Raw genomic sequence first — 25371 nt, 5'->3', positions numbered from 1 at the left:
TAGTTATTTAAAATGATACATTGCATTTGTTTCACACATATACTCCCTCCCCCATATATTGTACATGCATGCGCATACCCCGCAGTCAAGCACAGATGTTACCCAGATACCACAATCTGTCCCATTACAAGGGACATAATACACATTTTGTAATACAGAATGGAGACAACATCCACTATAGTAGAACCTCAGAATTACGAATACCTCGGGAATGGAGGTTGTTCATAACTCTGAACAAAATGTTATGGTTGTTCTTTCAAAAGTTTACAACTGCACACTGACTTAATACTGCTTTGAAACTTTACTGTGCAGAAGAAAAATGCTGCTTTCCCTTTGTTTTGTAGTAGTTTACATTTAACACAGTACGGTACTGTATTTGCTTTTTTTGGGGGGTCTCTGCTGCTGCCTGATTGTGTACTTCCGGTTCCAAATGAAGTATGTGGTTGACTGGTCGGTTTGCAATTCTGGTGTTTGTAACTCTGAGGTTCTACTTTACTTTATTTTCTAGCTGCTAAATGCAGAGTGGAAACAAAAAGTACAGAAGTTATTATAGGAAATAACCAAGGCAGATGACTATGGAAAAAATTTAAAATCCAGGATCCTTATTTGCAAAAAAAAAAAGAACGAACATATGTACAGGAAAAATATTAAAATTAATATGCTGCATAAAAAGGCCACACAAAATCCTGATAGGTATTGCCTAAATAAGGCTATGGAAGGAAATAAATTCATTCCTCCCTTCTTCCACACCCATGAAATGCTGAATGTGTTTCAGGACTATCTGACCCCTCTAGCCCTTACCCTACTGTTCTAATACTTGGGGAAAATGTCCCCTCCTATGTTGGGGCATATGTTCAAACTCACCAATTAGGCACATGTTCGAACCCATTGATTAGGCAGAACTGGTTAAACAGGTCTGCCTTAAGCAAAGGAATGTGAATTTACACCAATTTACATATAGGTTTTAAACAGGATCCTCAGACAGGAGGGGGAAGAAGTGAGGAGGCAAGGAAAATCTGCATTTCAGCAAACAGAGAAGAGAAAAAACAGCGTGCAGCCTGTTTCTCCACCAGACTCCTTGTCTCTGTCCTCACAGCAGGAATGAACTTTATCTAAGGGGTAACGCACAGGAAAATACATTTCAAAGGGTGACTGAACTATAAAAGCGAGGGACAAACACCCTAAGTTCTCTCTCCCTATCCGTCTCTCTCTCTTCACCTAAGAAAACAAAACAAACAAACTTTAGACTTTGGGAGCGGATCCTGATCTGAGAATTTGGTCAGCAATGTTACTGTGAACCTGTGGTAAGAACTTTATCTTGACCAAGCCTAGTCTGTTAAGTTTAGAAAATGTTTTATTTTTATTTCTCTTGTAACTATTTGACTTTAATGCCTTATACTTGTACACACACAAAATCTCTCTCTTTGTAGTTAAATAAACTTATTTTATTCTTTAATTACAACTAATCCAGTGTTGTGAAATGTTTGGGTAATTCCATTTAAGGTAGGAGACTTGTATTTTGATTCCTTTAGAGGAGCATCTTACCAAATATATCTGGACTATCCAGGAGTGGGCTAGACGGTGCAGAATGCATGTTTTGGTGGGAAAATCCGGGACTGGGAGTGTGTTGGGGTCACCCTGCAAGTAGTAACCAATGCTGCTGGAAGCTAGCGTGTGACTGATGTATGGCTGGCAGGCTGCAGCTATACAGACACTCAGGGTGTGACCTGCATGCTGTTTGTGAGCGGCCCAGGTGGGAGCTACAGTAGCAAAACATTGTGAGGCACCCAAGGTTGCATGGCAGGTGGTGACAGCCCCTCACTGGTCTGGATTGCACCCCAGACTGTCATAGGTCTGCAGATATGGGACATCTACCAAACGTACGGCAGAGCTATCACTGCAGCCATTAGACATTTTTAATATTAAACTTAAGTATTAACATTTTAGAACTTACATTAGTGCATCAGCAGCTTGCTCCTGTCCTCTCTGTAAATCCTGAGAGCCAACCTCCCTGATATTAACCAAGGCAGGCTCTTCTTTAGGCACTGCTACCTCTTCTGTTCCAGCAGTGGAAATGACAAATATTTCAGTTTTCCGATGCTTTGTGATCCCATCTTCCTGAAGAGCAGTTGGGTTCTGCAAATCCTTTCCAGGTCTGTTGTGTCCATCTCGGAGCGCAGACTGTTTAGATTCTCCCAAAGAAGATTTTGATCCAATATTAAATAAGCTTCCAAGGAACTGGAAAAAGCCTTCTTTGGGCTGTCTGTCACGATCTGCTGTTTTGCGGCCAGGAGCCAAACTGGGAAGGCTATTAGCCTTTTTTAATTCTTCCGTGATAATAGAGTTGCTTAGATCTTCCATGGAGTGGTTCTTCTCTGCATTTTGAGAAATCTTTAAAAAAAAAAAAATCATGAACAATAATGTTGAAACAGAACCAATACATTGATTTTCAGACTCTACTCCAGAGGTGGGCAATCTACGGCCCGCGGGCCACATCCAGCCCACAGGACTGTCCTGCCCGGCCCTCGAGCTCCCAGCCCAGGAGGCTAGCCCCAGCCCCTCCCTTGCTGTTTCCCCTCCCCTGCAGCCTCAGCTCGCTCGCTCTGCTGCTGGCGCAGTGCTCTGGGTGGCGGGACTGTGAGCTCCTGGGGCAGCGCAGCTGCAGAGCCTGGCCTGACCCAGTCTCTGTGCTGCGCGGTGGCAGCAGCAGCGTGGCCCAGCTCCAGCCGGGCAGTGCGGCTGTAGCGCCACCAGTTACCAGTGCTCCAGGCAGCACGGTAAGGAGGCATAGAGCATGGCGGGGATGGGTATAGGGCAGGGGAGTTCAGGGGGTGGGGCGGGGTGAGGATAAAGGCCAGGGCAGTCGGGGGGGAGGGGATTGAATGGGGGCAGGAGTCCGGGGGGGGGCGGTCAGGAAGAAGGGGGGGTTGGATGGGGTGGCAGGGGGAAGTCAGGGGACAGGGAGAAGGGGTGGTTGGATGTGGCAGGGGTCCCGGGGGGCCGTCAGGAATGAGAGGAGGGGTTGGATGAGGCGGCGTGGGTCCAGGGGTGGTCAGGGGACAGGGAGCGGAGGTGTGTGGTTGGGGCAGGGGTCCCAGAGGGGCCACCAGGGAACGGGGGGGGGAAGGAGTTTGGATGGGGGGCAGATAGAAGGGGGGGGCCGGGCCACGACCCCTCCCCTAACCAGCCCTCCGTACAATTTATGAAACCCAATGCGGCCCTCAGGCCAAAAAGTTTGCCCGCCCCTGCTCTACTCCAAAAACCTTAAACTGTCTCTAAGCATTACATTACTTCTGGCTGCTCTGCTATTTACGAGACCATTCTTAAGAGCGTTGTCCAATCTCCTTTACTCTGTTCTGCTATTTAAGATACCTCTACTTCTTTCTGTGGCAGAAACTGGCCCCATTATCGAGGACTTACAATTTAAAAAAAGTACTTTTGATTTTAACAGATGTCTTGAAAGGCTACTTTTATGAAAAACAGGCATGGGCTTTGAGGCTCACAGGACAATGGTTGTGGAGGTAAAGCACTGTACGATGGAAACAGAACAAAAATAATTTGAGCTGGCAAAGAAAGAAGATGAAGCCTGGAGCAGTTTTTCGTAGAATGGTATTGCAAGCAAGCAGAAAAGATTTATTAGTTAAGGCTGTAAAGTGGTTTGGGACACAGGACCCAGTTCTTTCATCCTTAGTGTATGTGAGTAGACTTCACTCACGTGCAAGTAGTCCCAGTGCAGTCAGTGTGACTACTCACATGAGGGAGGGTTGCAGGATCATGCCTTAAAGATGGACTTTATTAAAAAACAATGAATTACTTATGCAACAAAGATTACATAAGGGAAACATGCATATTTGCCTTTTAAATGGGCAGATCGATTCACGTCCTTTATCTGAGGTTACCAATTCTTCCTATTAATCAATTTTTCTAGAATTAGCCATCACTCATTTCTGTAAAGGAGGATCTCTGACCACTGTTTTGGGCAAGGAGAGGGGATTCCCCAAACAGAGAGAGATCGAATTAGGCTCTTGTCCTTCATCAGCTCAAAACGACAGTGGATTACTTCTGCAAAAATATACAGTCTCAGAGACCAAGAGCCCATGCCTGCTTGCAAGCAAAATACCTTTTTACATTTCCTTCAATGGGGAGGTACCTGTAGGCTCTGTCTCTCTCAAACTAACATGTTAAGGTATGAAAATACTCACTCCCTCCTTAGCTGTAATTCGTAAGAACTTATTCTGATCAAAAGGACAGGGAACAAAGAATTTGAATAAATATAAATCTGTGTAGGATCTTTATAATCAGCAATACCTTTGGATAAGAGTAAGCAACTCTATTGTGTAACAGTTAACACTCACTTATCCTACCCATGCAGTAGGTCAGTATTTTCATTAACTCCCTTATGCTGCTTCTATTTGAGGACACATCCCTTTTAGATAATTGAGATGGGCATACTGAGTGCTATGCTAGTTATTTTAAGTAGACAGAATAAGAGTTTTGTCCAGTAGGACTACCCAATGGTTGACAAGCCTGGGTGATGAAAAGCAGTATTTTAATGAAGTGCCTCCTTTTAGACATGGGGACCAGTGATAATTTTGATGAGGCAGGCAACATGTTACTTAAGAGTTTTTCTTACAGTTAAATACATTGATCTTTGACCTCCAACTAAATATTTTACTATTTATTTTTTTCCTTCAAAGAGTGGAGTATTTTTACTCTGCTATTTCATAAGCCTAGTTATTAACATGTTTAGTTTTGTGGAGCAATTCCCTTTCTTCAGGCTATGGTATTGAAAAAAGCAGAACACTGCAAATGAACATAAACTAGAGTAAAGTAGAACCTTAACTAATTTACACTTCAATAATCTCCATACCATGTATACAAAAAAGGCCTTTTCCCTTCACTCTTCAGCAAAGATTAATGACAGAGTCAGTGCTAAAGGAAGGTTTTTGTTTTTACAAAATGTTTTCTCAAAACATTTACCAGTGTGCCAGGTACTGGCATCTTAATGAAAATTAATACAAGTTTAAATTAAGTGTAGTGTACCAAACCACATGGCACATGCAGAATAATAATTATAAATCATGTAAAACAAAACTATATTCCTTGTTCAGTTAATCAACAAGGACCATTTATAAGCAGGATTTTCTACTGTATTCAGGGTTTTGTGCCACACTCATCACCATGGGCTTATCAGTTACTCCTCCATCCACAAATACATCAATCCCCCTGACCCCAATATTCATTGGTCACCCCTCTAGGCCTACATACACCCTTTCAACATCACTAAGATTAACCCTTTCACAAAAGCCTGGTAAAAGAAAGGCCTTGCGATGTGCTCTTACACAGCTCTGCCTCTCTCAGGCCTGGTCTACACTACGCGTTTAAACCGATTTTAGCAGCATTAAACCGATTTAACGCTGCACCCGTCCACACAACGAGGCCCTTTATATCGATATAAAGGGCTCTTTAAACCGGTTTCTGTACTCCTCCCCGACGAGAGGAGTAGCGCTGAAATCGGTATTACCATATCGGATTAGGGTTAGTGTGGCCACAAATCGACGGTATTGGCCTCCGGGCGGTATCCCACAGTGCACCATTGTGACTGCTCTGGACAGCAATCTGAACTCGGATGCACTGGCCAGGTAGACAGGAAAAGCCCCGCGAACTTTTGAATTTCATTTCCTGTTTGCCCAGCGTGGAGCTCTGATCAGCACAGGTGGCAATGCAGTCCCAAATCCAAAAAGAGCTCCAGCATGGACCATACGGGAGATACTGGATCTGATCGCTGTATGGGGAGGCAAATCTGTTCTATCACAGCTCCGTTACAGAAGACAAAATGACAAAGCATTTGAAAAAATCTCCAGAGGCCACAGCAGGGACTCAGCACAGTGCTGCGTGACAAGTGTAACGGAAAGCCAAAGAATCAAATGGACGCTCATGGAGGGAGGGAGGGGGTACTGAGGACTCCAGCTATCCCACAGTCCCCGCAGTCTCCGAAAAGAATTTGCATTCTTGGCTGGGCTCCAAGTGCCTGAAGGGTCAAAAATATTTTCCCGGGTGTTTCAGGGTGCATGTCGTCAATGTACACCCTTCATAACCCCCCCCGCACCCGAAAGAAAAGGGAAAAAAATTGTTTCTCGCCTTTTTTCAATGTCCCCCTATGTCTACTGCATGCTGCTGGTAGACGGGGTGCTGGAGAGCTAAACAGCAGCATCCTCTCCCCGGTGGCAGACGGTACAGTAAAGTAGGACTGGTATCCGTTCTTGTCATCAGCCCGTGAGTGCTCCTGGCTGGCCTCGGTTAGGTCGGCTGGGGGCGCCTGGGTAAAAATAGGAATGACTCCTGGTCATTCCCAGCAGATGGTACAGAACGGCTGGTAACCGTCCTCATCATAGCAACTGGGGGCTGAGCTCCATCAGCCCCCCCTCCCCCGTCATGTATAAAGAAAAGATTCTGTACTGCCTGGATTATCATAGCAGCGGAAGGCTGGTCTCCTCTCCCCCACTACCCTTTAATGTCCTGCCTGGACTATCATAGCAGCTGGAGGCTTCCTCCCCCTCACTTTATCTCACTAAAAAGTCTGTGTTTCTTATTCCTGCATTCTTTATTACTTCATCACACAAATGGGGGGACACTGCCACGGTAGCCCAGGAGGGTTGGGGGAGGAGGGAAGCAACGGGTGGGGTTGTTGCAGGGGCACCCCCTAGAATGGCATGCAGCTCATCATTTCTGTGGGATCTCTGGGGCTCTGACACGGAGCAGCTGTGCTCTCTGGTTCACTAGTACACTTGCCCCATACTCTAGGCAGGACTGACTCTATTTTTAGACAAAACATAGGAAGGGAATGAAGGGGGTCATTCCCATTTTTGCCTATGCGCCCCCGGCCGACCTCAGCGAGGCCAGCCAGGAGCACCCATGATAGCAGCAGACGGTACAGAACGACTGATAACCGTCATCTCATCGCCAATTTACAATGGCATGGTAGACAGTACAATATGACTGATAACCATCTCTGCTATCTTGCAAAGGCAAATGAATGTTGCTGTGTAGCAGTGCAGTACCACGTCTGTCAGCAGCATCCAGTACACATACGGTGACAGTGACAAAAAGCAAAACAGGCTCCATGGTTGCCATGCTATGGCGTCTGCCAGGGCAATCCAGGGAAAAAGGGTGTGAAATGATTGTCTGCAGTTGCTTTCCCAGAGGAAGGACTGAGTGACGACATTTACCCAGAATCACCCGGGACACTGTTTTTGCATTGGGATCTCAACCCAGAATTCCAATGGGCGGGGGAAACTGTGGGAACTATGGGATAGCTACGGGATAGCTACCCACAGTGCAACGCTCCGGAAATCGACACTAGCCTTGGTACATGGACGCACACCGCCGAATTAATGTGCTTAGTGTGGCCGCGTGCACTCGACTTTATACAATCTGTTTTACAAAACCGGTTTATGTAAAATCGGAATAATCTCGTAGTGTAGACGTACCCTCCGATCAAGAAGGGGGAAATACAAGTAGCACAGTTGAAGGCCCCTTCCTGAATCCCACCTGCTTCCCAGACCTTTTTCTGATCAACTGAAGTATCACAAGGGGATGTGATGATGTCTGTTTTAGCCAACATGCCATTTATTGCTATACTGGTCAACAGCATCCACTAGAAGTGTCCCTGGAAGTGAATTAGAAAGCAGCATGGCTCTCTGAATGCAGCAGGGAAGTTCTCTGCACATGGCACTTCCAAGCAAGCAGGCTGCCATATTCTGCATTAGTCAAACTTTACAAGTAGCATGCAGATGAAGCCCAAGGGAGAGCACATTACTAAATTCCCATCTAGCAGGAACTAAGTACTTTATGTAAGAATTTTTTGCTTGGTTTACTTACTGATTGACAACATTTATTAATTCACAACAGATTTCCTCTGCTTTCAATTTTTGCAAAAAAACATTTATTTTAAAGAGGAAGATGTGTTTTCAGAAGCCAGGCACCACAGTGGGTTAGCTAGTGAATTAATCTTGCACTTCTGGGGACTAGGAGTCCAGTCCTGCATACTCTCCATACACAAAGCTCCTACTGTGGCAGCTCTGTGCACAGAAAACCTGTAAGCTTGTGCCCTTTAGTTTTAATCATGATTCATGGCCCATTGAAAAGTTGTTTAGTAGTCCCTGCTTGCACAAACACTGAATCGCTTACACAATTCAGGGTAATTGGGGGGTTCCATGTGAAAGTAGGCTTCAGTCTTTAACAGTAAGGGGTGCAGGCAGGTGTGCCTATGCTGATACAGCAAAACTCCTGAGAAACATTTAAATTGCAGCAAGTCAACATGTATTATTTTAATGCACATATTAAGTCTGACAACAGAAGCTCTGCAAAGCTATCATTTCCCAACACACAAGTGTATCAATCCTCCCCTTCATATTTCAAATATTCTCCCCCTTGCCTCACATTTGTTTGTGCTCTAAGAAAGTATTTTTGTTAATTATTTTCTTTATCTTTTGCAATACGGTAGCCCCTGGAGCCTCCAATCTAGATCACGATCCCACTGTGCTAGGCATTGTACAAGCAACACCGCTCCTGTTCTGTCTTTTAAATGTATATATTGTGGCACTGGAGTATCCAAATTAATGAGGCGAGACTGCACTGTCTTTACATCCAATACGCCTTTGTTGTTGCTGGAACACTCATGCACAACTTCCCATCTCTTTGAGAGCACAACAGAGGCAGCACTGCCCCCCTCCCCGACTTTCACTTTCCAGTCCCCCTGCCTCTAAGCTCATTTCATTTGCAACCCAGCTAGTGGGGAAAGGTAATCCAAGAATATAACGCAAGACAAATAACTTGACTCAAACCAAGATTAAGGACATTTCATTAATGGCTAAGGGTCTGATCCAACACACACAATTGGACAGTGTTCACTGCTACCATAAATAGTCCCACTGAAGTGCCGAATCAAGTCCCAAAGATACAGTAATACCCTAAAGACAGACTGTTTGGCCATAGGGCTTATTTATCATTAAATATAAAGAGCAGCTATTTGTGACCATTGATTGTTGATTTCTCTCAGTAACTGAGTGGGCAGCAGTTCAAGTTGCCAGAGGCGCTAATTTAGCAGGGTATGTGTCAATCTGCCAAGAGTACAATCTCTTCCATTATCCCAACAAGTGAATGAAATGAAAATATTAAAAGCATTAAAACACAGATTTCCATGAACAAAAGCCATAGCTTCCAGCCATAACAGTGAGACACTTCAGACTAGACTCTAACTCCCTCCCTAAATGAGCACCGATTATGAAGCGTAAATTCTAGACAGCACCATGACAATCCATTGTTAACTATCTGTTTTATTATACTGGACTTTGTGGAGGGAGCACACCTTGCAAGCATATTCAAACATTTTAATTTTATTACCATTATACCTCAGCAAATTATCACTTAAAATTAGGGCTGTCAAGCTATTAAAATAAATTAATCGTGCTGTTAAACAATAATAGAATACCATTTATTTAAACAGTTTAGGATATTTTCTACATTTTCAAATATATTGATTTCAATTACAACACAGAATACAAAATGTACAGTGATCACTTTATTTTTATTACAAACACGTGCACTGTAAAAAAACAAAAGTAACAGTATTTTTCAATTCACCTAATACAAGTACTGTAGTGCAATCTTTTTATCATGAAAGTTCAACTTACAAATGTAAAATTATGTACAAAAAATAATTGTATTCAAAAATAAAACAATATAAGCCCACATATAATATATATGTCTATAAGCCCACTCAGTCCTACTTCTTTTTCAACCAATCGCTCAGACAAACAAGTTTGTTTACATTTATGGGAGATAATGCTGCCCGCTTCTTGGTTACAATATCACCTGAAAGTGAGAACAGGCATTTGCATGTTATTATTGTAACCGGCATTGCAAGATATTTATGTGCCAGATGCGCTAAAGATTCATATGTCCCTTCATGCTTCAACCATCATTCCAGAGGCCATGCGTCCAGGCTGATAAGTGGTTCTGCTCGATAACCATCCAAAGCAGTGCGGACCAATGTATGTTCATTTTCATCATCTGAGTCAGATGTCACCAGCAGAAGGTTGATTTTCCTTTTTGGTGGTTCGGGTTCTGTAGTTTCCGCATCGGAGCGTTGCTCTTTTAAAACTTCTGAAACCTCTACACCTCATCCCTCTCAGATTTTGGAAGGCACTTCAGATTCTTAAACCTTGGGTTAAGTGCTGTTGCTATCTTTAGATCTCAAATTGGTACCTTCTTTGCATTTTGTCAAATCTAATGTGAAAGCGTTCTTAAAACGAACAACAACATGTGCTGGGTCCTCATCCAAGACGGCTATAACATGAAATATATGGCAGAATGTGGGTAAATCAGAGCAGGAGACATACAATTCTCCCCCCCACCAAGGAGTTCAGCCACATATTTAATTAATGCATTATTTTTTTAATGAGCATCATCAGCATGGAAGCATGTCCTCTGGAATAGTGGGCAAAGCATGAAGGGACATACGAATGTTTAGCATATCTGTCACGTAAATACCTTGCAATGCCGGCTACAAAAGTGCCATGCGAATCCCTGTTCTCACTTTCAGGTGATATTGTAAACAACAAGTGGGCAGCATTATCGCCCGTAAATGTAAACAAACTTTTTTGTCTTCGCGATTGGCTGAAAAAGAAGTAGGACTGAGTGGACTTGTACGCTCTAAAGTTTTACATTTTTTGTTTTTGAGTGCAGTTATGTAACAAAAAAAAAATCTACATTTGTAAGTTGCACTTTCACCATAAAGAGATTAGGCAACAGTACTCGTCTGAGGTGAATTGAAAAACACTATTTATTTTGTTTGCCATTTTTACAGTGCAAATATTTGTAATAAAAAATAACACTATAAAGTGAGCCCTCTCTACTATAACTATTATAACTGAAATTAATATATTTGAAAATGTAGAAAAACATCCAAAAATATTTAATACATTTCAATTGGTATTCTATTGTTTAACAGTGCGATTAAAACGGTGATTAATTGAGATTAATTTTTAATTGTGATTAATATTTGAGTTAATCGCCTGAGTTAACTGTGATTAATCAACAGCCCTGCTTAAAATGTATCATTTTGTGGTTGAGATACAGTGTGATGTAATGGTAAGAGGAGAGGACTGGGAGTCAAGACTTCTGGGTTCTCACCAACTCATCTCATGACCTTGGACAAGTCACTTAACCTTGCAGTGTCTCAGTTTACCTATGTGAAATGCACAGCATTCTTACCTACCTCACAGTATTGCTCTACAACTCTATTTGTTAGTGTTAGGTAAAGTGTTTTGAGATCCTTGTATGAAAGGCACCACAAATCTACAAAGTAGCATGATTAGGGACTATTGCCCCAACCAGTGTGACCTTGTGAGATGCCATGTCAAGACAGAAAGATCAGAGTTAAGGCTTTAACTAATTTCACTTTATTTTACAAGTTTTTCATGAGTATCCAATTTTAGCTTAATTTTATGTGCTGCAGTTGTTCAAACACTGTACATTAAACAAAATTCACCAAGAAATAGTTGGAGTAGTTGGCAGACCTATATATTCCCACAGAGAATAGCTATGGCAAAACTACTGTCAGCAGATTTTCTCTCATCAGTGAAGAAAAAGAGTGTTGCCCCTTTTGATACTGTCTTCCATTTGAGAGGAGATAATAAAACAAGAAGTCTCTACCAGCCCTAAAATCTATAATTACTTTTAAAATAATTAAAAACACAAGATAATCAAGACACACAACAGAAAAAAATGCATTAAAAGCTAAACAAAGAATGAGAATACAGTATCTTAAGAGTGAAATTAATCTTGTAAAGATATTTTGTGAAAGAAAATAACTGGCTCATGCACCTTTTAGGGCTTTTTATTCTGCATAAAGAAGACTTAATAAGGCTTGATGTTTAAAAATAGCCAAAAAATAAAAACGTTTTTCTGCTTTTTATTATATTAACAATTCTCGCCTTGTTTGCCCAGGAAGACACTGATGCCCGGAAAACTAATGAAATGATGACATTGCTTTAGTTAAAATGAAAGTTCCGCAATGGGAAAGGATTTTTAGTCAGACTTTAATTTTTCTATTTGCTTTTAACAAGTACTTAATTTTAAGGCTAGTCAACATTTTGGACACAAGATGGTCCGTAATAAAGATTCAACACCCTTGCCCTGTCGATTAAGGTGCTATGAGTTCACAATAAGCAGTTGCTAACACATTCAGAAGGTATCCTATCAAAATTAATGAACACCAGACGATGTTATTGAGATCAGAAAACAAGCAGGGAAAAGTGTTTTTTGTTTTGTTTTTTTTAAATAAAAAGACAGCAAAAAAGGCCCCATATAAAACACAACATTCTTTATAAGTCACCTTTAAGGGAAAACCTGAAAGCAATAAAAGCTTCTAGAAAGACAAACTGAAGTTTTAAAATAAAGTTCCATTGACATTTGGATGGTTATTTCAAGTTTCTTGTTCCTGATTTTTGTCAAATCTCTCTGACTGAAGATCTAGAGTTAGTACTCATTTCTCTTCTTTACAGATGGATCTACTGTAGTAATTAAGAAGACATGAATTAATTGACTCGCTTATTCTCTTTCATTTCTAAAACTTGACAATATAACTGTTCTGTTTCTTTTTTCAATGAACATGTTTTGAGGTGCATTTTTTGGAAGTCCATTACCATATAACTGATGATTCCTTTGACTTTTTAAAAATAATTATTCAGTAAGAGTGAAATTCATCTTTTCCTTTCACAAAGACTGAGCCATCAGGCTGCGTATAATAAGTGGGGTGGGAAGGTATGATGTTCACCCCCCCACACATTCTACCAGCAGACTACTTAAGTGAAGATACTATGTTTAATCTGCCCCCAAAGGGGTCTTCTGGTACCAACTTGTTCTAAGTTCTACCCAATGTTCCTCATGCCACCTCTGGTGAGGGAGCTTGTGGCCCAAGCTTCTGCTTCCTGAAGGGCCTCATAAGACACGCCCTCTGCATCTGGGTGAATGTCACCATTACAGAATTAGAGATTTTAGGAAGGATCCTCCTGAATAGCCTTACTGCTGCAATGTTGCCAACTCTCATGATTTTATTGCAAATCTCATAATTTGACATTTATTTTAAAGTCCTAGCTTCTGGAATCATGTCATAATGTAAGAATCTCAGCTTAAAAAAAACCAAACGTTTCTAGACCTCATGGTTGAAGAGAAAAGATTGAAAACGTGAACCCTAAAAGCTCAAAGCCAGAAGGCAAATAAAAGCCTGCCACATATTTTTTTTTTAAATCTCAAGATTTTTAAGGCAGTCTCATGATTTTTGAACACACACATTTGGCAGTACTGCTCCAGCCCCCTGATCTCCCAAAAGTGAAGTAGTTCCTCTCTCCAGCTTCACTAATTAAGTCCCATAAACATGTATCCAGCAAGAGTCCACACTCTAGCTAAGAAATGTTACCTTGTGTTAACACATTCAAAACCAACATAAATTAGAACTTTACTTTAAAAAAGCATGTAGTAAGCTTGCAAAGATATTGGTCCCAATCTTGATGTGACACATTTTACAGGGATGGAATTTACACAGATGAAAATGAGATGAGATTCAGGCCCATTAGGTGTAGCTAATCTGTGAAGGCAACAAAAATGTACAGCTGTCTTCATAACATATATTGATTAAGCCAGAACATAAGAGTTGTACGGTCACGCTCCTTGACATTGAGTTCTACCATTATGGCAAGAGCACAAATAGGGCCATATTTATGTTACCTTTAAATGATACAATATTTAATGTTTAAAAGTAGAGCTACAAACCTTTCTAAAAGTGCACATTGCAATTTCTCCATCAAAACTGTACCACCAAGTCATTTTCAGGCCTAGTACAAGTATTTCACAGTAAAAGTATTTGTGGAGCAGCTGGTAGTAGAGCTGAAGTTAAGTAGATCTGCATTTCAACTATAAATCACTGTTTTAAGAGGTTTATAGAAAAGCTGTCAAAAAAAATCCCACATACATTTTAAGATGAAACAACAAAAAATTAATATCTGTTCCAGGAAAAAAAAAAGAAGTGGCCCATTTTAAGTAATAATAAATAAAGACAACAACAAAATTAATAGGTTTGGGACACTGATTTTGTACTCCTGCAATGCAGAGACCAAAAATGCTCAAGCACTATATACCTCTATGGAGCTATATGTTTATTAATAATAATGGCATTGAAAAGCTGTTTTTCTAAATGGAACATTTATTCAGAAAGAACCATGTTTACAGCCCTGGCTGTAACACAATCTGCAAATAGGTAACGTCAATTAGCAATGTACCTTCTGGTAGTGAATTAAAGGGTGAGGTCAATGCGTATAACAAATAAAAATTCAAAAACATTTCCTGGATATTGATCAAACAAAGGCTGACTAACATACTTTCCCACATAAATAGCTAAAGGAATGATTTTAGAATTTCAGAAGATGGCCACATTCATGTATTACATGAAATTTCCAGCCCATAGGGTGAAGTTTATCAAAGTCAGAAAAACATTTAGTATGTGTGAAAGATGCAGAATTGACAGCACTGGAAACTGAAAATCTCAGTACAGCCACACAAAAGTACAACAGTTGTACAAGTTTTTTACCTCACTTCAGCCAGTTCATCAACTCTGATTTGTAGGGATAACCTCTACTTTGGAGGGAAAGGGACTTCTAACCTCCAGGCTATTCTATCCTTCTCTCTGCTGAGACCATTAATAAGTGTACAAAAACACCACCACATGGACATGTGGCCACCAGGAATCTGACAGATGACCAACTGATTTAATGAGTGTTATTCACAACTAACCTCAACTGGATCTGAACCAGTCACAGACTCATATCCCACTTTTAGTTCGATGGGCCACCCTCCACCCATATGTGTATGGGTGTATGCACACAACCCACCTAGAAATCTCAACTATTTGTGAAAGGGCAACTGTATAAGGACTATTCAGAAGAATTAAAAAAAAAATCTAGTGATCTAATCCAATAAAACTGGAATGTCCGTCTTCCAACCATTATCCATGACTCAAATTGCTGAACCATTGAGTCTCTCAACAATTTCTTTGAACTGGGTAGCAATACTTTATCTATTAAGGATCTTTACACGAGACAGCTCAACTTGGCTGACATCAAATACGGTACAATGAGGCCCTGTTTCAATTAACTTTAAACCTTAAGCAAAATCAATCTTTTCCCCCCCTCCATCTCAGCATCATTGAATTATCTGTAATTTTACTAAATTGCATATATAGAAAATAGTTTATTTGGTATTGTATACTACATACTTCTAAAATACACTAACAATTATTTTGAGCCACAGTCTACAAAGAAACATCCAGGGATGCTCTAAGGACCCACCACGTAAGTCACATAAGGGCACTGAGGAAGAACAGTTTAACTAACTCCACAGGCATCCTTGAGATACTCAGGAAATGGCCAGCATTCTGACAATATGAACACTGCACCTTCCTTAAAAAGCCAACTCTCAGACACAGGCACAATGAATTACCACAGGAAATAATGTGAGGCAAATAAAAGGTGAAATTATTAAACAAGGAACTCTACCAACATGATGGAGAGTATTTAAGTTTAGATTCCTTGCAGCCAGAACCCTCTCACAGAATTTTCGTTCATACCAATCTTTAGTACAACATTGAAGAAAAGATGGCTGAAGCAGACTCTGCATAGAGAATTTCATTATTTGCTGTAATTACAATAGACTTATAATCAAAATGATAATTGCTGAATTAGTAGTATTCTTTGCAAAGTAAAAAACAAATGAGGTTTGGTGGGGTTTTTTGTTCTGTTTTAAACCAGGATAACACAATAGTCAGTAAAAACAAGAAACCACTAGGTCACTGGTTCAAACAACTGATGGCCCCTTTGCTCCACCCACACATCCTGCTCATTCTTTCCCTTAGAAACCTTCTCATTTTCATATTTCATCCTATATACCCCTTATGCTTCTAACAGTTCTATTCAGACACACCAAATGCCCCTCTCTTTTCATTCAAATCCTTCCTCAAAACCAACTTCTATATAAAACTTTTCACCAATAATCCACTGTAGAAAGATATTGTGTGTGTGTGTGTGTGTGTTTTTTAAAAGGAAGAAAAAGAGCCACTGTTCTGAGACTGTATCTCACTTGGTTCCCTAGCATGTTTTGTGTCTGTATTGTAGGTCAGACACCGATTGTAAGTCTTTTGGGAAAGATTCATTTTTTTCTCTGTATATTTTCAACACTCAGCAATAGTAAATTCAGTGCAGGTCAGTAGCATCTGAAAGACATCTTCTGTGCAGTGACCTACCTGACATGGCAGGTGTCCACACTGTAGTTTGCACTAGCTTGTACTCTCATGAACTGTCTGAGCAGACACCCCAAAAATTGAATGGACGTGACTGGAGAATGAACCACCTTCTCCCCCCTAAAAGTCATCCCACTTGATCAGGTAGAGACAGAGGCAATCTTGAGAAAAGTTGCAGAGAGAGTAGCAGCCCTGTATGTAATTATATATACCCTAAAATCAACGTGAATGGCACTCTGCAGGCAAAACAGTGTTCCTGCCCCAAACCTCTTACAATAGAAGGTCCTGACCACATGAGACTAAAGGTCCTTTTGCAGGACTGGGGCACAGATTAAGACACAATAAGATGAAGCGTCGCCTCATATCAAGAAAGATATATTAGAATCAGAAAACGTACAGAAAAGGGCAACATTATTAGGGGTATAGAACAGCTTCCATATGAGGAAGGATTAAAAAGACTGGGACTGTTCAACTTGGAACACAGATGACTAAGGGAAGATATGACAGAGATTTATAAAATCATGTATGGTGTGGAGAGAGTGAATAAGGAAGTGTAGTTTACCCCTTCACATAACACAAGACCCGGGGTCACCCAATTAAATTAAAAGTCAGCACGTTTAAGAAAACAAAAGGAAGTACTTCTTCACACAACACACAGTCACCTTGTGGAACTCACTGCCAGGGAATGTTGTGAAGTTCAAAACTATAAATGGGTTCAAAAAAGAATTAGATAAGTTTATGGAGGATAAGTGCATCAATGTCTATTAGCCAAGATAGTCAAGGACACAACCTCATGGCCCTAAGCCTGAGATGCTCCAGGGGATGATTCACTAAATAACTGATCTGTTCATTCTCTCTGAAGCATGACAAGTTGGCCACCATTGGTCTGACCCAGTATGGCCATTCTTAAGTTTAACATTGGTAATGAGGAAGAAGAGGAGGACAAGGATTACAGCAGAAAGATCATACAGTTTTGGTTGGTAACTTGTGTGATTTGAGGCCCCTCGAGGTTGTTTGTTTTAAAATGATGCCATCACCGCATAGAGAAGACTGGTACTTCTAGTTCACATGGAAGAAGCATTAGGGAGGCACTTGGCAAAATTCCTGTTCCTTGGATAAAATTATAACTTTCTTCTCCAGGACTGTGAATCCTGCATGTTTCATTAGCATTAAATTTGCATTTATTTAGATTGTAGGCAAGGGTAGGGACTTCAGAATCATTGAAATGTTGGGATTGAAGGGACCTCAAGAAGTCGTCAAGTCCAGCCCCTTGCACTGAGGCACGACCAAGTAAACTTTCTATCTGGGGCTTGAAACAGACACTGTCTTTTTCTGTGTATATCAGTGCCTAGCACAGTGGAGACTCAATCCCTGACTGTGGCCTCTAGGCACCACCACGGTAAAAATATTAAACAACAACAGTACTAATACTACTACTTAAAAAGGGGGAAGGAGGAAGGCAAGCAGTAAACACTGGCTCAGTGAAAATTAATAAATAAAATCATACCTTTAACTGCTCAGGGAGAAGTGTTCTTTCCTTTTTATCACTTTTCGCACTGATGGATTCATCTTCCTTATTTGCAAAGCTGAAAATCAAAAATAAATTTAACTATTTTAAAGACCTGCAATAGGCAGAGCTACTTAACACAAGAGGCACTGCATCATGCAATTTAAAAGCAAGGGTGAAAGGTTTGTTTGTTTGTTTTTGGTTAAAAAAACAAAACAAAAAAACCCCAAAGAGCATGTTGCACATATTTACTCTTAAAAAAAATACAAAATCCTGCCTGTAACACTGGGACGGAGCATGCTCAGTTGCTATATCGGGATGGTGCATGCACAATATGGCTGGCACACTGGGGCTATGAGGAAATGGAGCACGCTCAGTGCAGATGGAATCTTCAAAGATTTCAGCTGTCAAACTAACAAACCTCTAAAGCATGTCCAAACTGTGTTTTTTTTTTTCCCAGACAGAAGCTTAAAACTTGGCCAAATTTCACAGGGACAGCAAAAGGCACAACACTGACACCAGGGCAACCACTCTGCTAAAGTTTAAGTCCCTGTTCCAAGGCAGGGATATGCTAGAGCTTCTCAAAAAATTCTTACAACTAGTTTGTTAACAGGAACAAAACCAACATACTTTTCCCCCTATTCTTTTTCTTGGGAACAGCAGACCATTTTTGCTGAAACTTTCCCAAAAAACTTCAGCCTTAGGTAGGAAATTGGCATGAAATTTTCAGCCAAAACAGTTTAAGTTACAAGCAACTGCAAACAGGGTCCCATAATGGGAAGTGTCAGACAACCTTAACTATAGTCATTGCTGCCTGTTCTGACTGTAATATGCCAACAATCCAAACCAATCTCACTCTTACCTTCATCCCCCTGCACGCAAAAATAGGGAAGAAGAAAAATTCACTTGGTGACATCTCAACAATTTGTGAAGACAGTCTTATACCAAGGTACCCTGTATTTATGAAACACTGCTATAGTAAGATCAACATCATCCAGTGTATCTCTTACTCAATAAAGCCTTCTCAGTCTACTTAGATTCATACTACAGGTGAAAGGCACATTTCTGTCATTGTATGTTTCTTTATGATATGTAAAAGAAGATTTGAAAATTGTTGGCTTTTTGAAAATAAGGAAAAAGCCTCTACACCTGCTTCTTTTAAAATAACCAGGAATAGTGAAGAGTCTTCTCTGGCTTTGGCTATACTTACACTTCAAAGCGCTGCCACGGCAGCGCTTTGAAGCGCTAAGTGTAGTCAAAGCGCCAGCGCTGGGAGAGAGCTCTCCCAGCACTGTCCGTACTCCACCTCCCTGTGGGGAATAACGGACAGTGCTGGGAGCCGCGCTCCCAGCGCTGGGGCTTTGACCACACTGGCGCTTTGCAGCGCCGCAATTTGCAGCGCTGGAGAGGGTGTTTTCACACCCTGCTGCAGCGCTGCAAATTTGTAAGTGTAGCCAAGCCCTCTGGTTTCATTGGAGAATTTAAAAAGCTCTCTCAGTTAACTGGCTGTTGGGCCATGTGCGTGTCTGACTCTTTTACAAAGAGAGTTTTACTCCCAGGTGTTTGTCAGGAGTTTGAGTTAAATGTCTTAAAATATACAAAGAAATTATCAACAGTCTGACTAAAAATCCCTCTCCCTCAATTGCTCAGATTTCATAAGTCCTCCAGCAGAAAGTAAACAAGACTAGCTATTTCTAACATTAAAGGGCAGTATTTAGCCATTAAGCCTTTTATGCAGAGACAGAAGGACCCATTTCTTTCCTCTCTTTCACAGGTTAGGGTTAAGCTCAAAAACAACTACATTAGGATCACCATGCACAGTATTTTTAAAAACTTGTCCAGAAATATTTAGAGCATTCAACGGGCACTTTTAAAGCACATATATAAATGGAAAGAAAGAATAAAATTAAAGATTTAGTCCACCTGCTGCATCTCAGAGAGAGAGAGAGAGAGTTTTGATGGATTAATACCGTATCCCTATTAATTTCTTGTCTTGCCTTGCATGTGTTCCATGAGGAAGAATTCACAACCTCCTTTAGGAAGGTCATCACTCCATAATAAAAATTATTTATTGTATTTAACCTAGTTTCCCCCCCCTTAGGACAAAATGCTACTCTGAGATCTACATGGCTTATCTTGATGCTGATATACTTGATGTCAATAAGAGCTCCCTGCATATAGCAAAAGCTGAATAATGGGATTGACATACACTACAAGAGGAGGATTTTCCCCTTAGCTTTTAGGGCATTGCTTCTTATGGGACCAATCCGGACTATTAATACAATTTATCCTGTCTTTTTCTTATGACATATATTTATAGCCCATTAGAATGTTACCCCATCATAATTTTTTCCTCTATTCTTTACCCTCTCCTTCATAAACCATGTTTTCTAAAACTTTTAGCATTTTTGGTTGCTTTTTTACAGACAAAAGGCAACATCTTTAAAGTATCATACTGACAGATACCAGATTTATTTTGTTCTAGCACCAGCCTCGCTTGGACAGGTTACTGTAGAATCTTGCAATACGTGCAGTGAATCAAGAGTTAACTTGTATTTAGTTCTTAGGCAAATGCCTTAAAATAAACAAAGGAGAAAACACAGCTTTACTTTCTAGCCACATTAAAAACAAAACAAAAACATTCTCCCACCCTCCAAAACTGAACCTGAAAGTTACCTTATTAGTCTTTTTTAAAAATCTTCCATGTGTTTCAACATTCTAAACCTTCTGCTTTAGTTAGTAAAAACATTGTTTTTACAGAGCCCTTGGTACATACTAGATGAATCACACTATAAATAAATAAATACCGTATTGTCCCGAGTATAGGCCGCACTTTTTCCCCCTAATTTAAGTCTTTAAACTAGGGGTGCGGCCTACAATCGGGATAATAGCCATGGCGGGAAGCCCAGAGCCCTTGAAATCCCAGCCGCGGCCGGGACTCAGAGGGCTCTGGGCTGCCCGCTGCGGCGGGGAGCCCAGAGCCCTTTAAATCCCAGCCGCGGCCGGGACTCAGAGGGCTCTGGGCTGCCCGCTGCGGCGGGGAGCCCAGAGCCTTTTAAATCCCAGCCGCGGCCGGGACTCAGAGGGCTCTGGGCTGTCCGCTGCGGCGGGGAGCCCAGAGCCCTTTAAATCCCAGCCGCGACCGGGACTCAGAGGCTTCTGGGCTGCCCGCTGCGGCGGGGAGCCCAGAGCCTTTTAAATCCCAGCCGCGGCCGGGACTCAGAGGGCTCTGGGCTGTCCGCTGCGGTGGGGAGCCCAGAGCCCTTTAAATCCCAGCCGCGGCCGGGACTCAGAGGGCTCTGGGCTGCCCGCTGCAGCGGGGAGCCCAGAGCCCTTTAAATACCAGCCGTGGCCGGGACTCAGAGGCTTCTGGGCTGTCCGCTGCGGCGGGGAGCCCAGAGCCCTTTAAATCCCAGCTGTGGCCGGGACTCAGAGGGCTCTGGGCTGCCCCAGCCGTGTCCCTGCCTCCCCCGCCGCCAGGCTCCAGCCCCGGCCACGTCCCCGCCGCCCGGCTCCGACCCCGGCCGCGTCCCCGCCTCCCCCGCTGCCCGGCTCCGACCCCCGCCGCGTCCCCGCCTCCCCCGCCGCCCGGCTCCGACCCCCGCCGCGTCCCCGCCTCCCCCGCCGCCCGGCCCCGCGTACCCGCCTCCACTGGCCCTGGCCTTGCGCCGCCCGGCTCCAGCCCTGGCCCCATCCCCACCTCCCCCGCCGCCCGGCCCCACGCGCCCGCCTCCGCCGGCCCTGGTCTTGCGCCGCCTGGCTCCGGCCCCGGCCCCGGCCACGTCCCCCCCCCCCCTGCGTACCTGCCTCCGCTGGCCGTGTCCCCGCCTCCCCCGCCACCCGGCCCCAGCCCCATGTACCCGCCGGCCCCGGCCTCAGGGCCGCCCAGAGGGGGGGGCAAGTGGGGCAATTTGCCCCCGGGCTCAGCAGGGGCCCCCACGAGAGTTTTTCGGGGCCCCCAGAGCGGGGTCCTTCACTCGCTCCGGGGGGCCCGGAAAACTCTTGCAGGGCCGGGCGCAGGAGCTTCTTCTGCTCCCGGTCTTCGCCTGCGGGGGGGGTGGGTCCTTCCGCTCCAGGGCGGAAGGACCCCCCCACTGGCGAGTTACCGCCGAAGCGGGACCCGCTGCCAAAGTGCAGCCCGGTCTTGGGCGGTAATTCGGCGGCAGGGGGCCCTTCCGTTCTGGGACCCGCTGCCGAAGTGCCCTGAAGACCCGGAGCGGGGCCTCCCGCCGCCGGATTACCGCCGAACACCGGGCTGCACTTCGGCGGCGGGTCCCGCTTCGGCGGTAATTCGGCGGCAGGGGCACCCCGCGGCGGGTCTTCGGGACACTTCAGCGGCAGGTCCTGGAATGGAAGGGCCCCCCCCCCGCTGAAGACCCCGGGCCCCCGGAATTCTCTGGGCGGCCCTGCCCGGCCGCGCGTCCCCCGGCGCCGGCCCCTGCCGCGCGTCGCCCGGCCCTGCATCGCCCGTCCCCGCCGCCCGGCTCCGGCCCCGGCCCCGCATCCCTTCCCGGCCGCCCTACTCTGGCTGGCCAGCTACCTGGCTCTGGCCGTTCGCCTCCCGCCACATCCTCCAGCTCCGGCCGCGTGACTCCTGCCCCGGCCCAGCATCCCGGGGCTCCTGGCTCCAGCCGCGGCCGGACTGTAGTGCCGCCAGCCACATCCAGGCAGCGCAGTAAGGGGGCAGGGAGGGGGTGTTGGAGAGAGGGCAGGGGGGTTCGGGGTGGGGGGTGGATAGAGGTTGGGGGGGTCAGAGGGCAGGGAACAGGGGGATTGAATAGGGGCAAGGGTCCTGGTGGGGCAGTTAGAAAGGATCAGGGGATGGATGGGGCGGTGGGAGGGAGTCAGGGGCAAGGGTTCCAGGGGCTGTCAGGGGACAGAGAGAAGGGGTGGTTGGATGGGGCAGGGGTCCCTGGGGTGGGGGGAGGTGTCAAGGAACACGGGGGGTTGGATGGGGCAGGAGTTCGTGGTGGGGGGGGCCATGATCCCTAACCCTAAGAACATTTGCTAATGTTGATTGTTGTGCAGGGGAGAGGGTGAGAACTGTTCCCATCAGTCTCCTTGTTGTCCATTCCTTTTCCCTTCTTTATTTACAGTATAACTACAAAATAGTTTTCAATATTTCTGAGTATATAACATATGCCGTCAAAAGCAGGACTACCAAAAGTGTTAAAAGTGTTAAAAATACTGGTACATGTCTTCCTATTCATTAAATAAAATACTGTTTTACTGTTCTACTAATGTGTATATTTTCTTTAAGTTAAAAAAAGTTAAAAATTTATTTTTTTTAAAATAGCACCAAACTTTAAGGGTGCGGCTTATAATCAGGAGCGGCCTATACTCGGAACAATACGGTAAATAAGCACAAAAGCTCTCTCCGCAGAAAATGTGGCTCTTGTATTGTTTTGTTTTCCCCTAAAAGTTGAGACTATCTTCCAAAGCAGAGAACAATAAGTGTGCCCCCGCTGGTGCCAAATATTATATTTAAGACTGGAGAATAGTCCAGTTATTGCTGAGCAGACTCTTGATGACCTAGATTAGCATTCTTTTTACCACAAGAGAGAACTTGAATTCAATGTTTTTATCATCATTGAATGTTAAGCAATTGAAGCATCTGCAAATATTGAAACATGCGACCCTATTTTCCAAGCAGAAAAACAGGTATTAAGCATTAGTTGTACTTTCACAGGAAAACTACATAAAGTCCTTCTCTACTGTGTTCAAAACATAGGTGAGCTAATGTAACTGTTCCACTTCCATCCTCCTGTTGCAATAGAACCACCCCTCTACACAGTGGATAAAACATACTATGGTAAAAGTTGTGTTATCCAGCACTTTACCAACTTGAAAGGTCTATGAACCAACATTTCTGATCTTTAATAGCATCCAGATGGTGCGGGGCCGGCAGGCTCCCTACCTGGCTCTGTGTGGCTCCCTGGAAGCAGCGACAGGTCTCTGCGGCTCCTAGGTGGAGGAGCCATCACGGGGCTCCGTGCACTGCCCCCACCCTACCCCACACGTTGGCTCTGCAGCTCCCACTGGCCGGGAATCACAGCCAATGGGAGCTGTGGGGGTGGAACCTGCAGGCGGAGGCAGCGCGCAAAGCTGCCTGGGCGCGCCTCCACCTAGGAGCAGCAAGAACATATCGCCGCTTGCGGGGAGCCTCCCGAGGTGAGCGCCACCCGGATCCGGCGCCCCAAAACCCCTCCTGCACCCAAACTCCCTCCCAGAGCCCACGCCCTGCACCCCAATCCCCAGCCCCTCCTGCACCCAAACTCCCTTCTTCTTAGTTAACCGGAATTTTTGACTTACCGGCAACCCTCATTTCCCCAACATGTCAAACAAAGCTTTTACTGTACATATTTACATACAACAAGGGTGTACATTAAAGAGATATGAAGAATGTATGAAGTTTATAATGACATAATCACAGGCAACATATATGTACATATGTTTTGCCAGAAGCTGGGAATGGGTGACAAGGCATGGCTCACTTGATTATCTGTTCTGTTCATTCCCTCTGGGGCATCCTGTCAGAAGACAGGATACTGGACTAGATGGAGCATTGATCTGACCCAGTATGGCCATTCTTATGTAATGAAGATGCCCCAAAATTATATGAATCTATTTCAATTCTAACTGTCAAGTCTCAGGAAGTTACCAAATTCAATTTTTCAAGCAACATCATCATTGCTTTACACTGATAGCATGGACAAATGTAATTCTGACCCAATGTATTCTAGGTTTCATTATTTATAATACTTAATAGCGGTGAATATTCTGTAAGATATTTTGTAAAAATAAGGAACTCTTAGTAATGTGATACAATACACCACTTAACTATCGTATCCTAGCTACAAAGTGAGAACGGATGACTGATGGGTGGGGAGAGGGGTTCACCAAGGGTATTAGGGAATAGGATGACCAGACAGCAAGTATGAAAAATCGGGACAGGGTTGGGGGTAATAGGAGCCTATATAAGAAAAAGACCCAACAATCAGGACTGTCCCTATAAAAGTGGAACATCTGGTCACCCTATTAGGGAAGTGTAAATTCACAACATTCTACATTTTTTCCACATTTTTTCCACGTAATCACGTGGGTCTCGGGATATTAGAAGGACAAAGTGGGTGAGGTAATATCTTTTATTGGACCAAGTTCTGTTAGTGAGAGAGACAAGCTTTCAAGCTTACACAGAGCTCTTCTTCTAGTCTTTCACAGTCTCACTACTTCACCCTCATTGAACCTTTCATAGAATCATAGAATCTCAGGGTTGGAAGGAACTTCAGGAGGTCATCTAGTCCAACCCCCTGCTCAAAGCAGGATCAAACCCAACTAAATCATCCCAGCCAGGGCTTTGTCAAGCCTGACCTTAAAAACCTCTAAGGAAGGAGATTCCACCACCTCCCTAGGTAACCCATTCCAGTGCTTCATCACCCTACTAGTGAAAAAGTTTTTCCTAATATCCAACCTAAACCTCCCCCTCTGCAACTTGAGACCATTACTCCTT

At 43.7% G+C, this 25371-nt stretch overlaps 1 protein-coding gene across 1 annotated transcript in view; it reads right to left on the bottom strand.

Moving 5' to 3' along the window:
- Positions 1-25371, bottom strand: part of CRYBG3 (crystallin beta-gamma domain containing 3) — a 132910-nt gene that overhangs the window by 85030 nt on the left and 22509 nt on the right. The window contains exons 2-3 of the mRNA XM_045001952.1: positions 17862-17940; positions 1955-2391 (exon numbers count right to left, since the gene is read on the bottom strand). Coding sequence (XP_044857887.1) covers positions 1955-2391; positions 17862-17940 — 516 coding nt within the window. The remainder of the gene's footprint in view (positions 1-1954; positions 2392-17861; positions 17941-25371) is intronic.

This window comes from Mauremys mutica, chromosome 1 (genome assembly GCF_020497125.1).
Source record: "Mauremys mutica isolate MM-2020 ecotype Southern chromosome 1, ASM2049712v1, whole genome shotgun sequence".
In the NCBI taxonomy this organism is placed as follows: Eukaryota; Metazoa; Chordata; order Testudines; family Geoemydidae; genus Mauremys; species Mauremys mutica.
This window is presented reverse-complemented; position numbering and strand designations above follow the sequence as displayed.